Source organism: Melopsittacus undulatus, chromosome 11, assembly GCF_012275295.1.
Source record: "Melopsittacus undulatus isolate bMelUnd1 chromosome 11, bMelUnd1.mat.Z, whole genome shotgun sequence".
NCBI classification, from domain to species: domain Eukaryota; kingdom Metazoa; phylum Chordata; class Aves; order Psittaciformes; family Psittaculidae; genus Melopsittacus; species Melopsittacus undulatus.
This window is the reverse complement of record NC_047537.1, coordinates 12,905,891-12,923,157: the sequence shown is the minus strand read 5'-3', so window position 1 is coordinate 12,923,157 and position 17,267 is coordinate 12,905,891. Positions and strand designations below refer to the sequence as shown.

The 17,267-nt window shown below is 46.1% G+C and overlaps 1 protein-coding gene across 1 annotated transcript in view; it reads right to left on the bottom strand.

The window, feature by feature from the left end:
* The window catches only part of SHISA6 (shisa family member 6), a 224,954-nt gene that overhangs the window by 202,546 nt on the left and 5,141 nt on the right, over positions 1-17,267 (bottom strand). The window contains exon 2 of the mRNA XM_034067781.1: positions 7,390-7,550. Within this exon, the coding sequence (XP_033923672.1) occupies positions 7,390-7,550 (161 nt within the window). The remainder of the gene's footprint in view (positions 1-7,389; positions 7,551-17,267) is intronic.

Genomic DNA, 17,267 nt, shown 5'->3' with positions numbered 1-17,267 from the left:
TCCACTGGAGCAGCTTGCTCCAAGCCCCTGTGTCCAACCTGGCCTTGAACACTGACAGGGATGGGGCAGCCACAGCTTCTCTGGGCACCCTGTGCCAGCGCCTCAGCACCCTCACAGGGAACAGCTTCTGCCTAAGAGCTCAGCTCAGTCTCCCCTGTTCTGGCAGGTTCAAGCCATTCCCCTTGGCCTGTCCCTACAGGCCCTTGTCCCAAGCCCCTCTCCAGCTTTCCTGCAGCCCCTTTAGGCACTGGAGCTGCTCTCAGGTCTCCCCTTCAGGAGTCTTCTCTTGTCCAGGCTGCCCCAGCCCAGCTCTCTCAGCCTGGCTCCCTATGGCTGCTAGTGATTGAATATCCCCACAGCAGCTGGTCCTAACCTCTGGCAGAAATAGAACAGGGAGGCTGGATGTCCAGAGCAGTAAGATTAAGAAAGGATATGCAGGAAAATATTGAACAGTTTAAAAGATCCATTTGGAATCAGGGCAGGTAAACTCATCACACTCATAGCTCACTGGCCTGACTCTCCAGCTCATCCCTTCTCCTGTGTTTCTTGGATTTTGAATACTTTGGGACAAAGTCTGTGCTTTTCAATGTAAATATAAAATCTCTCTCTTACTACTAGGATATGGGATTGAAGGACTCAGGTCTGTGTCCTTGTGGAGATGCAAGAAGAAGCATCCCTGTGGATGCAGAGGACTGGAGCACACACTGGTTGACACATTGCCCCTGAGAGGTGCCAGCCTGAAGGCATCAGTATTGGTCTTAGGGCAAAACTGCTTTCTCCACATCTGGGCAAACAGCATCAATTACTCAGGAACGGATCTTTCCAAGGCCTTTGGCATTCATTTGGAAGTCAGGGAAAGATGACACCCAAGTACCTTTCAAAGTAAGGCTCTTGTCTCTCTGTGCTCCATCTCTGCATCTGTCAAATGGAGACTGGCAATGCCAGATGGTGAGAGTTAAAGGGCATCAGCTGCTCTGGTATGAGGGGTGAGTGAATACCTGTAATGTCTAACACTGTACAAGTAACTTAGGTCCTAAATAACTGAGGAACCCAGGTCTTTCATACCAAAGAAGAGAAGAGGATGGTGACCCATCTTTGCTACTCTGCATCAATTCCAGCAGCATCCATCTCTCCCCACTCTCTGCTGGACTGATCCTCCCTTTTGGCCATGGAATTTTGGATGCCAAAGACTGAGTAACTTGCACCCTCAAATCGTTCTGAGACAGGAAAAATCCAACATTTTCTGTTGGCTCAGAAAATGCATTAACGCACTGGGGGTTTTCCTGGGAGGGAAAACTGTGGGAAGCAGTGGGCTTACTGTAACAGGAATGTGATGGAGGAAAAGACAGGTGGAGTGGTATTGAATTGCCTTATCTTCTCCAGATCTTAGAGGTTTCGAAGCTGTTTCTTTCTTTTCTAATGTCAGCAAACAGCAACAGGAGTATAGAGAAAAAAAAAACAAAACAACCCTGTTCCTGGAACTCTCTGGGTGTTTTCCAAGTAGATTCCCTAATTCTTCACCCACCTGCACCTTAACTAGTTTATTACAATAGAGCTCAGGGGCTCTGAAATGCCACTTTGGGGACTGGGGGTTCATTTTAACCTGCTTTGTATTCCCCTGAACAGCTGTAAATGACAACACAAACTGTGCAGCAGTAGGGAATTTGAACGCCTTCGACATACATTTCTACACTGATCCTCAGTAAATTAATTCAAAGAGTTGCTGGGGATTTTGGGGAGAAGCTGGATAATTCAACGAATGAATAAAGGAAGCAAATTCGAAGCAGAGACCAGCTGGAAACCTGGGGGAAGGGAGAGAGAGAAAAGGGAATAGGATGGACAGGAGAAGTCAGGTACAATCTGGATGAAACCTATGGAGTCAACCAGCTTGATCTTTAGCAAAGGGCCAGAGACTGTGCTGAGCCCACAGCCCAGGGACAGCAGGGCCAAGCACCCTCTTCCCCTATGCGATGCTTGGGATGCTTATGCTGCTCTGCCTCTATTTGGCTAGAGATGTTAGCTACAATTTCCATAAAGATTAAAAGCCTTTCCTGCATTCGTTCACATTCAGAACAAGCTCAGAATATGCCTCTGGGTGGAAGGCATTGCTGAAAACAGCACTTTGAATATGTACATCTCTGGAACATCCTGACTCAAATGGCTTATTAAAAGCCTTCCCCAGATATATCAGGCTAATCAGAGCACTAGCCTGTGTTGTTTGCTGCATCCGAGCTGGTAATCCTGTCAATAAGCTGTTCTTCACACCTGCACGTACCCTTGTCCTTAGTGCAGATGAATAGCAGAAGATTTCTCATGCTGGAAAACTATCATTCCTGCAGCTGGCTCTTTGCTGGCACATCTGGAGCTGGTTTTAGACCAGTGTACTCTGTTGGTGAGGCAGTTTGATAGTCTGAGAATTAAGAGGGCAAAAGAAGATAAAACTGGGCCAGAGTTTTTTCTTCAGCAAGTACAAAAAAAGTCTTGTCATTGCTCTTCCAACCTCCTGATCCTGCAGGGAGTCAGAAGCAGCATAATTCTAAGCACAGATTTTACCTACCTGCCTCATGCTCAAGTAAGTGACACCTAGGCACCCTTCACTGCTAAAAGCATTGCACAGTGGCAGGAAAAACATCCTTGTCCTGAACATGTTTGGGGAGATTCTCTTCCCATAAGCTTCCCACAGCAGTCTGATGGTCCTGAGTGTCCCCTCTCTTGCAGGATAGCAATACTATTAAAGTGAATTGCATTAAAAAGACCCAGAATGAGACTGAAAGAATCAAGGATCAGTTCCAATCATCTGCTGTCCCAGAGTATCACAGATTTGTACCAGCTGTGAGGTTGGGACATAAACCTCCCTGACCTATGAGGATTGACTTAAACCAGGCTCACATCCCATCAACACTAATTTAAAGCAGTCCAAGATATGCTTCAGGTTCTTATCTGGAGTCTTTTGTGGTTCTGTCTCAGTTTGGAAAGCAGGAGTGGCACAGCTCCCTGCTAGCCCTGAGCTGGCTGTCCCTCTGTCTCCAAGGCACTCACAAAACTCCTTCCCACCTGACAACTTCATTAGGGGTTGAATCTTGCAGGTTCTTTGCTTAGCCACATCTCAACAAAAGCAAACCAACCCCTTGAATGTGACTTTCAGAAGGCCTCAAATATCCAAGGGTGGTATTGGAGGCAGTTATCTGAGCCAAGAATCTAGTCTTAATTTTTCTGCTATTGCTAATGACCATCAGCATCACTGTCACAGACACTGCCCTCATCTTTTCTGACACATCAGTTGGCTGTGGCCATTGCAGGAGGGTTGCCTCTGGCTCAAATTCTGCCTCTGGTGCCAAATGCAGCACCTTCCTCTGTGGGAGCATCTTGCTGCTTATGTATGATGTTTTCCAAGCCCACAGGAACTGTTGACCTTTCTCCCATCTCTCCTTGCTCTTGTCTATGTTTGCTGGCCATCCGCTGAACAAATGAATGGCACTGACCTTCACAGCAGACGTCAGGATAGATAAAGTGGCCAAGGAGAGAAGACGGGAAATGTTGCTGGAGTTTTCCTTCCAACACCCCTAAATGTGCTACTGCAATAGAGACATTAAAAATGCCAATAGATAGCGAGATGAGATGGATTTCCTGTAATCTCAGACTCATCATATTTTACCTGTTACAACAGCAAACACTGAGCTAACGAGTGGTCTGTGTGGGCAGCAGGAGCATTCCTGTCTACAGATAGTGCTGTAGCTCATACTAATGAGGCAGTGCACAGCTGGAGAGGTGTGCTCTGACCCAAGCAGTCTGTAGACAGTGTCCAGCTTTTCTTATCTGCAAAGAGCCTACCACCACCAAAACAGCAGCACTTAATAAAAGCAGTGAATAGAAATGTCAGTGGAAGTGAGGGTGGGTGGAAGGGGAGCTGAACTGTCTCCCAGCATCTGAAAAGGGCATGCGCTTGATTCTCAGAGGAAAGCAAAAGTGGCAATGTAGAGATGCTCTTCAGTCAGTTGGGGTCTGATGAACAGCCAGCTCCCACATCACCTGGGGATGGTGGCCTCTGTAAAATCATAGGCTGAAGCCTTCTTGAAACCAGCTGCATTGTCTGAAGAGACAATTGTCTATATGTCTAGGATAAAGAGACCTACTTTTTTCCCCTTAAACAAGTATTCATTAGACCTGGGTTCTTCTACCTCAAAGCTCAACAGAGAAGTACAGATCAAACCTAACACCAAGGTCCTGTCCCACTGCAGAGTTTAGAGTTCTGAAACTACCTGCTGTGAAGTGCCTGGGCAAATACACTGAGGACTTTGCCTTGGTCTTGAACTCTCTTTGACAGCCAGAGACAGTGCCCATGGCTTGGTGGGCTACCAGAGGAAACTGCACATACCCATCCTGTGATCTCCTGCTGTGACCATCTGAGGGCTGCCTGAATGATTGCAGGAAGGCCCATGGGGCATGGACTCTTCTCTAAACTTCCATCAAGGAACATCAGGCACCACCCAGCAAGCTGAGTGGCTCAGCAGCACCTGCATACGCTGCTTTGTTTGGCCTCTGCTCCCTCAGACACAGACCACCTCCATTTGTCATTGTCACCCACAATCACTGTGCTCACTGACACCAAACCAGCCTAATGGAAAAATGAAGCTATGGCTTATTTAGCAAGACTGAAGGACTCCCTTCTCATTTGAAGTTTGGAAACAAAAGTTCCAAATATAACTAATACCAAACTCAATCTCAGCCTGTATGTAACAACTATAGTCCTTTCTGCTTGATTAACCTCTCCTATGCTGGAGTCCTGAAACAGACCACTGTCAGCAGACCTGATGCTTTTCAGATCCCACAGCAAAACGCTGTAGTTGTGGTCAATGTGCAGCACTAGTGCCTAGTGTTTTGCCTGGAGCCTGCTACTATATATTGCTGCTTCTATTCCACATGCACACATACACACACCCCAACTGTCCTTCATTTCCTCCTACTTATTTCTTCCCCTCCTTCCCAAAAAGCCAGTATTGACGGTGACCCCTCTTCTACTTCCATCCTGGGGCTTACAAGCTTTATTCTAACTTAACATGCTAAAACCCATTCTTGTTTTCCAACTTTTACTTCCCTCCCAACCTAAAACAGTTTAGTGTTAGCTTATACAATTTCCTGCTTACAGCAATAATCTGAAGATTAGCTGAGTAACAGAATAGTTATAAGGGAGCATTACCCTATTATGCAACTGAAACAATATAAACTATCATTAACTGTATAGCTGCTTTATGAGCTTATGATCTTTTGTAAGTGATTAGTTTTCTGTCTCACATGATATATGAGGACATGTTAATAACAGACACAACTGAGCCAGGAACAAGTTCTTTTGGGCAAGGTACGAGAGCAAGTTTTCCCTTCCCAGCTTTGGCAAGGGCTAACTGTGACATTCGGTCCAACTGGCTGCCTGAGGCCGAAGTGATCCATTACCCCTACAGCTGCCAGTGGCTTTGGAGGGCTCTGCTGGAAGCAAATCCCTCTCCTTTGTAGCTGGGTTTGAGAACACCTTCTTTCAGTGGGCTCCTGTTGCCTCTGGCTTGAATATTTTAGCCCTGACCGCACTGTGATGGCTTTTCTCCTTCACATGATATCAGCAAACACACAGACAAGCAGAGGCTGAATGAAGAGATCATCATCTTTAGCATTATGCATTTTCCTTCCCAGCCATTTTGCCTTACTCATCTCATGTCCCAGTCCTCAGCAAGCACCGAGTAAACTCCTTACTGGGTGCTGCCACTTTATAGTGTGCATTGAACACCCCACTCATGATTCCTACGTTCTGGTCCTTGTGTGCCTTCACTAATGCAGCAATAAGTATTTAACATGCCCTTTGGAGCCATCAGCTGCCAACACCAGAGAAGAACATTGCAATCAGCAATTCCCCTCACACACCTCCCCACTTGACTTCTCACACTTGACAGTGCCTAAACATGGCACCTAATTCAAAACCCAAGTATCCAACTGGTATCTCTTGCAGCAAGCAAAGGATTTCTTCTGCATCTTCGCTCAGCATTTACCTGCCCTAACAGATCAGCAAGAGCCAATGGGAAGAGAGAGGGTGTCTTCAGAAAAGGATTCATCTCATCGTAAGGCTTATGTCAGAGCTGTTCTCTGATGGTGCCTATACCCATTCTCTATCCACAAACCCTTATTTCCTGTGTTTTTACCCTAGGCAGAATCACATATGTTCTCAAGAGCCAGCAACAGATATGCAAAAGCACCTTCCTGTTTCCAGACAAGCCATCTCATGTACTGTTCTCCAGCCCAACATCAAATTCCACAGTTACAACTCTCTGGCATGCAAAATTACAGGGTTCAATGGCCTCTGAGTGAAAACTGGGGAGCAAAGAACTCCTTCCTGACACTGTCCTGTCTCCACAGGGTGATGCACATTGCAGCAAAACCCTTCTAATGGCAATGGAAACCAAACAGTCACTGCCCTCTGTCATGGGCGCCTTCCACAAACAGAGGAGCACATTAAGCCCTGCAGGTTCTGCAGCAGCCTGAGTTCCTGCCAACTTCTTTCAGAAGCTTTCCCAGCAGGGACCATTAGCAAAACCTCCTCTGATTGCCAGATCAGGAAATGCCACCCTTCTCTGTGAAGCTGAATAGCTTGTGAGTGAATGGGGGCACACCTATGAGGCACACATCAAGTCACAACTGCGAGGTGGCAAGTGATGGCAAGTCTACCACATCCCACTTCACAGAGGTGGTCAGAAACCACTGAGATGCTGTTTTGACAATTCCCAACATGCGAAGCATTAACAAAAATCAGCATATTGTGAACTAAGAGGCTGCATCCTTGTGCCACTGTGGAGATAGAGGCAAAGAGCTGTCAAATGAATTGACCAAATTCACTCTGCTAGCAGAAACCAGAAGAAAACATCGTGTATCCCAATTGTCAGAGCAGTGCTCCTGAAGAACCTCAGGCCAGTGTCTTTGAGCTCCTGGGATACTGTCTAGGTCATCTTCCACACTCTGAGCACATGCCTGTAATGCATTTGAATGAATAAGGTGGCTCCAGTGATGTGGATTTCTTCCTTGACTGTGCTCTACAGCACATGTGTTTTGTCAGCAATCCTAAACGTTCGAACCTGGATGCAAGCATTTTTGTATGAATTTATACCTCAGTGATTCTGAATTTTTAAAATGCCTGGAGAGAAGAGCGACTCTGCTCAGCAAAAGCCTTGAAGAACCAGCACCACTGATCCTTGCACTCCTCTGCTCCATCCGATTGCCTCTGAAAGCCATTTATTGTACAAATTTCAGGTTTACAAAATCCACTGCTGTAAAGCACGGTGTTCTGCTCACTTCTAACATAGCCCTTGTACAACCACCTCTGAAGAGAGACAGCAGGAAAGCAGCACTTACCTGGGTTACTCTTGGAGGTGCGCACAGGAGTGTAATGGTTTTTGGAGGATGTCCTGACTGGGGTGTTTTCTTTGGGGGAGGTATCTATGGCCGAGATAGTCTCTCTTTCACAGTGTGCTATTGGGATTGGTCCCTGCTGCCTTAAGATGTCAGCCAGAGCCCTGGGGAGAGAGAAATAGAGGGGGAGGGAAATGTTATTTTCACACAGTACTTGGAATGGCATTCAGCATTTTCACTTCCACAGTCACTGTGGAACAGCAGAAGCTGGATTTCTACCATAAACAGGGGGAAAAAAAGGGCAAAAATAACAAAATAAAAGCTATGGCTTAAAGCTCAGATTCTTTTTTGTGTCTGCTGCACATATTTATAGGCTGGCCTAGCTATTGTTTAGCTTTTCATATGCTTCCACTAATTCACTTCACCCCAGGGTTATGTTATCTTTCCATCATTCTCCTTGCTGTCAGTGACAGTGCAGATGAACTGTTCTTAGCACAAAGCCTTCAGAAAGGGCCACCACTGAACATGCCAGAGCCTTAAGGCTGCAGCACTGTGATTTTGTAAAGGATACACCAAAACTGTGCTGCCAAAGCCAAACTTCTTTAAGACTGAATCAGATTAAGAGTTGGGTCCCTACACTCCTTAAATCCTTGGGTTTTAATGCAGGAAGCTCAATACACCAGAGTGGTGGGAGTGGGATTCTTACAGGAGAACCAGAAGAAAAGAATTAAGAATTTCTATGGGTTAACACAGCAATAGCCTACCTTCAGCTATTTGTCCAGTAGGGATTTCTTTAATGGTACTGAGGTCTCTGCTATTCCCCAAGAAAAAGAAATGTCACAGTTGTATCCGATGTTTTCCCCTTGGATGAGTGCATATTCAAAGAAATTTTTAACTCTCTGAATATTATGGACACAGTGGAACAACTGTGGCATGAAACACACTGATTTTCTTAGTGCAGTCACAAGTTACCTCTGGAGTCACAGGAAAAGGAGGAAGGAGGTGGCCTGTGTGGATTATAAGGGAGGGTGGCATTTTAAATGTGAAAGAGTTTCAAGGTTTTTTTCTCTTAGCAAAGGGAATATGCCTGATGTCACCTTGGGTATCAAGAAAGATGTAAGGAGAAGAAATTCTTCCATTACATATTGATGAGAATTATGCTGATGTTGCTACCTACTAGCATCCCTTAAATGCCATATTTCTGGTCTTTCATATGAGAAACAGCTTGGGACCTGAGTCTCTTCCATTTTCCAGTTCATTTCCTCTACAGACTACTGTTTCTACAGAAAAAAACTCAGTTCTCAGTGGCTCCAGAGCAGGATTACATGAGTTTACAACCACCCTATACACAATAAGAATATTTTAAACCTTATTTCATGATTTATTGTTTACAGAGGGAGCAGGCATAGAGGCTATAACCAATCATATGCGTATGTGGACACATACTGGTACACACAGAGTAAAGGGATTGTAACATGCAAGGGCATGAGAACACAGGGGGTTTGTGCTAAGATAGGCTGAGAGAGAGGTGAATATGAAGATGGGTACTTAGGCATGTCCCAGGTCAGGGCTCCTTTTGTTTGCTCCTCACTGAAGAAAAAGAAGCGGTATTTGGTGTTCTCCAAAAGACACTGAATCCCCATGGACTGACACAGATCTGTGGGTTCCCACCATCTTTTACAGTCATGCCTGAAGTCTCTCAAACTGGGCACCAATTTAGAGGACATGTTTGAAATTCTGGCCCCTTGCCCAAGGTTATACAGAACGTGAGTGGCAAGACAAGGACTAGAAGGCAGGGCCTGAGGTCCCTGCCCTATGAGACGCTGCATGGTTCCCTCCTGAGTAGAGGATTCGTTCAACCACCAATAATCCTGATGATTTTCCAGACAAATAGCTCCCCACTGCATTACAGATCTTGCTGACTGGGGAGGATGTGGGAAACTAATGAGGCCTCTATTTGGCACCAGCATCCAGTACATCCTGTTGGAGACAACACGCTTTCTAAAGACAGCAGGTTGGCAGAACCAAGACCTTAGTACATATCTCCAAGATATATTAAGCATCAGATGACCATTTAATGGTAGCTGCAGTATAGAAATGCTAAGAGTCATTTTTCAATCACAGAGATTGTATTAGGACCATTATCTACTAGCACATAGTGGCTTGGGCTCATTTTGAACACTTGTAGAAGACACTCTTAGTGTCAAGAGTGCAATCACTCAAGAGTACAGAGGAAGATGACAACATGGATAACACTAACAGACTATATGCCACTTATTATAATAGAGCCAGCCGGGCAGGAAAGGTCAGGTCAGTGACTGATATACACTCAGAAGGGGTTGTGTGGGATGAGGTAGAAAAAGGCAGTAGAGAAACACAAAGATGAGGAAGTGGAGCTGGAGGTACTGATAGGATGGAAATGGAAGAGTACAAATTAGTTCTCCCTGAAGCAGAATTTGTTTAACCTGACAAAGAGAGGCCAACAGAGGACTTGCATCCCCCTAAGGGGGAGCTGCAAGGGAGACAGAGCAAGGCTGCTCTTGGAGGTATAAGGCAAAGAAGACAAAAGGCACATACTGTAGTAAGGGCAATTTCATTTGGTTATAAAAGAACAAAAAAGCCACAGTGAGATAGGAAAATACTGAAACAGAGACCCAGAAAGGCTGTGGGATTTTCATCCTTGGAGGTCTTCAAAAGCAACTGTATAAGGCCCCAACAACCTCCTCTACCACTGGAGTTGCCCTTGATTTAAGCAGATGGCAGGAGGAGTGACCTTCAGAGGTCCCTTCCAACATAAATTCTGTTACCATTGTGAGTTTAGGATCACCTCACACTGCAGGTCAGCTTGTGTCTCGTGATAACTGCTGTCCTTTCTCCTACTGACACCACTCTCTGAACAGGCACTGATAGAGACCAAAGGAGACAGCTTCCCTACCTCCTGGATGGACAATTCACCTCCATTCACTAAAGAGAACAGAGGCAATTGAAGTGAATATACTCTGGAACAATTGCAGCCTTATTCCCTCAGACATGATCTACCTGAGAGCCTACATTCAGAGCTCATGTACCAAATATCCATTCTCCTGTGAGAACACTGTCTCCACAAACCCCTGAGCCTTCTGCTCTCCACAAGGACAAAACCAGGCTAGTACTTCAGTTTGTGAGCAGTTTCTCATAAGACTATGCTTGGTTGTTCCTTGGTTACAGCCAGGACCTGAACTCACTGATCCTGACCATAAACAATGATACAGCTCAGGTGATAAGAACAAATTTAATCTTTTCTTTGGTTTTCATCCTGAAGGAATAGTAATAAAAGCAGCTCTCTGGGTTAGTTGCTGGTCACAGCATAACGAGGAAATGATTCCTAGTCAGGTGCCAGCCACATGGAAGAGAGGAGACTGCTACTCTCAGATGGACTGAAGATAACACAGGAAAGTGATGTCTGACGTGTCAGACTACACAAGATGAACACCACTATCAAAAGCAGACCTAGATCATAATCGCATGGGACTTAACCAACATGAGTTCAGCAGTACTGAGCGTGTAATCTTCTTATGCCCTGAACACACCAAACTATGTGTCCTCAGTGCTCACTCTTTGTCCTCTTCTTTAATATCTAACAGAGAAAAAAGAAGACTGTTCAGCACCAGCAGAACAAAACATTATAGGTGGGGGAGAAAGTCACACTTGGATCCAACCAGTTAGTTCCTTGCCAATTCAATCACATTGTTGTGTGGGATCCAGTTTATTTCCATAAAGCACGGAGGGCTGAGTCCTGTGCTGGTGGAAGGTCAGTCACACTGAGGGAATTATTTGGGCAGTAGGAGTCTCTCAGGTACAGCTAATTGTCCACTGCAAAAGCTTCAACAATAATACAGTAATAGAGTCACTTTTGGGCCTTCAATGTGCAGCCATTCGGGTACGTTTAGTCCCACTGATGTCAACAGCACCTTAATCACCTGCACGAGGCTGTGAGACACTTCAAACATCTCTCTATGACAACACACCTCTTATCTCAGGCAAACAAACCTCGCTTGCTGCAACATGTTACCTGTGGTGCCGCGCGCTGTAGCCAGCGCTGCGTAACTGTGCATCATATCCTGAGATAATGATTTGTGACAGTGTTTGCAGTCATGTCATTCCTGTGAGAACACTAACGCTGCTTTCCACTTAAACCCAGAGTATAAATAGTGACAGCAGGGATGTTGTTCCACACCAGTGCTGGACCAGCAGCATGGGATGAAAAAACACTGATGTCTTGGAAGCAGAGGAGGTCAGGTCCCACTCTCAGGCATCTCAGCAGCAGAGGATCTCCTGCAGCTCTGCACTGAGTACTTTGGGAAGAACCACAGTGGGATGAACACAGGGACCCGACTGCAAAGAGGCCAATGAATACAAAAAGCCAGAAGGGATGGGTATAAGCAGTAGGGTAGCAAGGTCAGGCATCAACTGGGACACCAATGTTAAAAGATGAAATCAATAGATTGCTAAAGAAAAAAAGAGAGTGAAGGCAAACTGGAAGAAGGGTAATGGCAGGAGTGACAAAACCAGAGTAGAAGGAGAAAGTGAGCAGAGCAGCACAAAAAAGAGGGAATGGGCAGGAACAAACTGCAGTGAAGACCAGGCAGATCATGAAGTCCAGCACCTATGAGAAGGATATTCACGTCTCGGTCCCATCATGGTGATGTGTGAGGGGAGAGAGGAGCTTCTTTGTGCCTCAACCTCAGCAAATCAGCGATTCCATAAAGCTTGTGTAGCCAAATCACACTGCCCTACTAGAGGGTCCAGCCCCAAGCACCATAAAGAAAGAGGCTCAAAACACAGCGGAGAGAATCCCACAAAGAACCTGACCCCGATCCTTCTAGACCCAGACTAAAGCAAGGACTCCAGGGGTGTTTCTTCAGGCTCAGCAATGCCATTGACTGCAGACCCAGGCTCTTCCTGTAGGAACTCTCACGCTGTGAGACACCCCCATGTTCCCCAACCACTATCAGTGCCTTAGCTTCCTGACCTCAGCAATACCAGTATGGTGATTTGCTTGCCCCTTGCACCCATGGGGAGAAATTCCTTTCTCTTAAGTGGTCTGTGCACTGAAGAAGGAAGGATTTGCCTGGTATCACTGAGAAAGTCTCATTCCTGCCTCATGCCTCTTTCACTGGCCAAGGAAGCTCCATCTCAATAAAACCCATCCCAGGTATCCCTGGATATTTGTCAGGGTTTTTTCAGGACCTGTCTGTGGAAATGCAGAACTCATGTCAGTGCCCTAGGCAAGGACTTCGTGGACTCTATTTGATGATGGTATCTCCACTCCACACATAACCTCCTGCTCTTGGATTCGAGAGAAGAAAGACACACAGATACTGGGGAGACAGGGAGAAGCAAAGAGTTAAACCAGAGAGGAGTATCTGGTGTAAGAAGTGAGCTTGCATTTGGTTCTGCAGTGAGCTCTGAGATACATCAGGTAGTGTGATGGGGGGGACTAGAGTGCAGCAGGAACATCCACCTGCAGAGGCTGAAGGGACCTTGTAGCCAAAGAGAAGATGACATTGCAGGGGCTGTGAAGGACCAACTTGCCAACCCAGCCACCAGAGTTAATCTGCTGTGCTGATTACCAAGGAGGTAACAGCTCTCAGGTCCTTCACCACATCCTTTTTGAAAGCAGTGTCCTGTTTCCCCAATATCCACAGATTTTCAACACTAATTGATAGTGTGGGCACAGGTATCCCTTCTAGTGCAGGCAATGGGAGCTTTGGTGACAGCTCCAACACTTGTGGCCTGTGGGAAGTAAGAGTAGAGATGTCTGCAGATGCTGGACAGGAAAAGGTGATGGGAAGAGCTGATCACTTCCTCCAGTGCAAGTTGTACCTGTGCAAAGCTTCACTCTACTGCCCTCTGAAAATCTCTCCTTCTGAAAAACTCTCTTGGAGACCTCAAGAGGTGTCAGAAAACAGAATTTCCAGTTCCAAGCCCCTGTGAATCTGGGGAAGAATGGAAAAAGAATGACCAAATGGATCTGGCAGAGCACAATAAAACCAGCAGTGTCTGGCTGAGCTGAATGCCTGCTAAAAGCATAGCTGTGATGGAGTTTGTGGCAGAACTCCAAAGGACTTCAGCACAGCCAGAATTTCACTATGAGTCAAAATAAGAGTGAGGTTAAAGACTCCCCTATGCTCTCCTGCTAACCCAGTAGAAAGAGGTGACTTGTCCAGCTCCCCTGGAAGGGCCAGGTCTCCCCAAGGGAGAGGGATTCCCACCACCAGCAAGTGGCACAGGGCACAGCCATGCATTATTCATGGCTTGGGTTGGTGCCTGTCCCCTGATCTGCCACACACCTTGTCCAGCTTCAAGTGCTGACCACACAGAGCCACGTGCTGCCCTTGACCTGTGCTATGCTACGAGATGGGCTCCCACACTGCAGCTCCTGCTAGCTGAGTGCTTCTTTCCATGTCACTCCCCGTGTCGGCTGTGAAGCAGCAGAGGGGAAGGCAAGCGCACACTGCCTCTCATCATCTCCATCCCTGCTGCCTCCTTGGCATCACCCCCAGGGCATGTGTCTGGCCACACTCTCTTGATATCAGAGGGATGGGGCTTTAATTGATTACACAAACACCTCTGCAAACTGATCCATGGAGGGAAACACGAGGATGGGGATGCTGCTGCCAGCAAACCCCTGCGGGAAGCAGCCTCCTTCTGCTGGATGCTGCTTCAGAAAGTGTAGGCGCTCAGCAGCGTGCTAGACATGCACCAGCCCCAGGTCAGCAAGAGAGAAAACAGGTCTCTATAGCTGCCATGAACAAAAGGAGCTGATGCTTCAGAGCAGGGTGTGTGGGGAGGAACACTAGGAACGGTTTTTCACTTAAGCACACATGTGCTCCATCCCTGGAGACATTCAAGGCCAGGCTGGACATGGTTCTGGGCACCCTGATCTAGTGGAAGATGTCCCTGTCCACTGCAGGGGTGTTGGACTCGAGTTTTGAAGGTCCCTTCCAACCCAAACTGTTCTGTGATTCTATATGGTGGGTACCTACATATGTGTGTATATGAATAGGTGAATGCACACATGGAGTTAAGAAGTTAAAAAGGCTAAACATTAAGACACTGCACCTGCACCCAGCAGAAGTGAGGAAATATTCTTTCTTAAAAATAAAGCCAGATGTCTTCTGAAACAAATCTTTCTGCCAAATACAAGACATATTTGTGAAGCTCCTGGAATTTACACCAGCTTTAATGACAATTTTCAATGCAAACTTACTTAGGGATGTACAAAGGACCGTATCATCACCCCAGATGATAACAGAATGAGGCTGGCAGTTTTCCTGACTCACTCTTCTTGGTGAACTCAAAACTAAAGCAAGGGTGACATAATTACACTACAGATACACACCCAGTGTATGAATGCATGTATGTGAAAGTACATTTCATCTGAAATAGAAGTAGGATAGGAATTACACTGATAAATCAATGAGAAAAGAACCCTCACTGTGAGCTCATCATCTCTAATGTCTCTATGAGGTGAAATCAGCACTTCACATGAGGTGAAATCAGCAACTGGAAAGTAAAGATCTTGCCTTAGGTAAAGGTTCTGGAGGCTATATATCAAGTAGTAAATATCAGCAGTGCTTAGACTGCACATCTCACACAAGTACTTCGCACATCTAATGCTAATATACAAATTGAATATGTTTCCTACTACTGCTGTGATGTGGGCAAGGAATTTACTGCAGTCACTAAACTCACAGGTTTAAACAGGTAATACCCATTCCTTTGAAAAGCTACACAGCAGGTCCAAGAAGAAATACATGGTTATGTAAAGATTTTATAATTAAAAAGTTAAGATAAATCTTAGAGCTGACATTACATAGAATCCTGTTTGGGTTGGAAGGGACCTTAAAGATCATCCAGTTCCAGCCCCTGCCATGGGCAGGGACCCCTTCCACTGGAGCAGCTTGCTCCAAGCCCCTGTGTCCAACCTGGCCTTGAACACTGCCAGGGATGGGGCAGCCACAGCTTCTCTGGGCACCCTGTGCCAGCGCCTCAGCACCCTCACAGGGAACAGCTTCTGCCTAAGAGCTCATCTCAGTCTCCCCTCTGGCAGGTTAAAGCCATTCCCCTTGTCCAGTCACTGTAGTTTTTCTGCAGAGAGCTGTTACACTGAGCAGAAAGCAGCCAGGGCAGCGAGGGTCAAGGTGGAACAAGAAGCCACCTACTATCCCCAGCATCACTGAGGGCATGGAGCAGAGACCCGCTGCCATGCTGGGCATGGGCCCTCCAGGCATCCACCTTCCACTCTCCCAGTTTCGGCCTCATTACCAACCTGGCTGACAGTTTGAGGTTCCAGAGAGCAAAAGGGACAGTGTGGAAGAGATGCGCCCAGTAAAGAAAGCACGGGTGCTGGGCAGTGGGAAGCAGTGTTCCTGTATGGAAAAGGAGCTAAGCATTGGTTGTGCTTATGGAAACAAAATTAAAACCAGCGGGTCTTCATAGGTTTTCCACAGGCATGAAAATCTGCCAGAATGATGCTGAGAGCTCAGCCAGTACAAAAACCAGTGTTTTACTGTTAGTGTTTGTGCTTGGTATCTGCAGGCACAAAGCCAGTGACATGATCTAGGTGAGGTGTCCCTGCCCATGGAAGGGGGTTGAAACTGGATGAGCTTTAAGGTCCTTTCCAACTCAAACCACTGCATGATTCTATGATTAACAGCACTCAGTGGATACACAGCACTTTGAGAAACACCGCAGTGCACACAGAAGAAGCTTCATGCACAGGGTATCTGGTTTTGCATGAAACCCTACGTTGTAAGCACCATTAAGGGACTTTAAACTTACTGAAGAAAACTGCTCTTCCACAAAGAGCCCGTCCACTGAAACAAATGGAGGCTGGGGCAAGAGCTAAACTACAGCAAGATATTTATTGTGAAAGAATTCCAGGCTTATCTTACTGGGTAATGAGACATTTGAGACTTTCATGCGATACAGCGCACACAGATCTAAGGAAATACAGATTGCCCATGTGAGTAGGGGCAAAGCCAAGCAAAGAAGCACCATGATCTCATTTTCCTGATAAGGTTCAGATCTTCTTATGTAAAGCAGAAGTTTTAAAAGGCGTCTGATCTCCAAAGGCACACAGATCAACTGTTAGTTAAGGATATAAGAGATTACAAAACTAAAAGAAATAGATGTTCAGAGCTAGGCTGGATTCCCTTGACACCTTGTGATGGAGGGTTGCTAATAGAAAAAGTTAATTAGAAAGCAGAAAAATAGCAAATAGATGGGAATTGAAGACACTGAACTGATTTGGTGAAGGCAAGATGGTTCTGAGGGTAGCTTCTTACTGGTTCAAAAAGAAAGAACACTCGGAAGCAGCCAGTGGAAGTCTGTAGCCTCTGTGCTGTCACCAAACACAGCCTCTTTATAACACAGATTCAGAGAGACAGCATAGTAAAAAGACCCCCAAAAAACAGTTACCAAACTGCAAAGTCTGCCCAGAGCTTCAGACTGAAGCTTCCCCATTACAAAAGAGAAAATACTTCATATAGGTACATGCATAGAAATGCACATCCTGCTGGGATTCGGTGAGCTGCGGCAATTCAGTGGCAACAGAACATGATTCAGGTCTTCTCCCTGCATGGGAGTTACCCCAGCTACGGCAAGGTGAGGAATTGGTTTGAAACAGAACTAGTCATGAGGTACTTCTCTGAGGCCACAAGATTTTGCCTTTTTCTGTTTTACATTAAGCAAGCCTGACACCCACTTGCGGACCTACATTCTGTGCCTGGAAGAGGAACGGGGCACATCAGAGATGAGTCTCAGAAGCCATCAGGAATAAGCAATCCAAAGCAGGGCAAAGAGCAGATGGAAGGCATGTGAGTGTGCCAGATGAA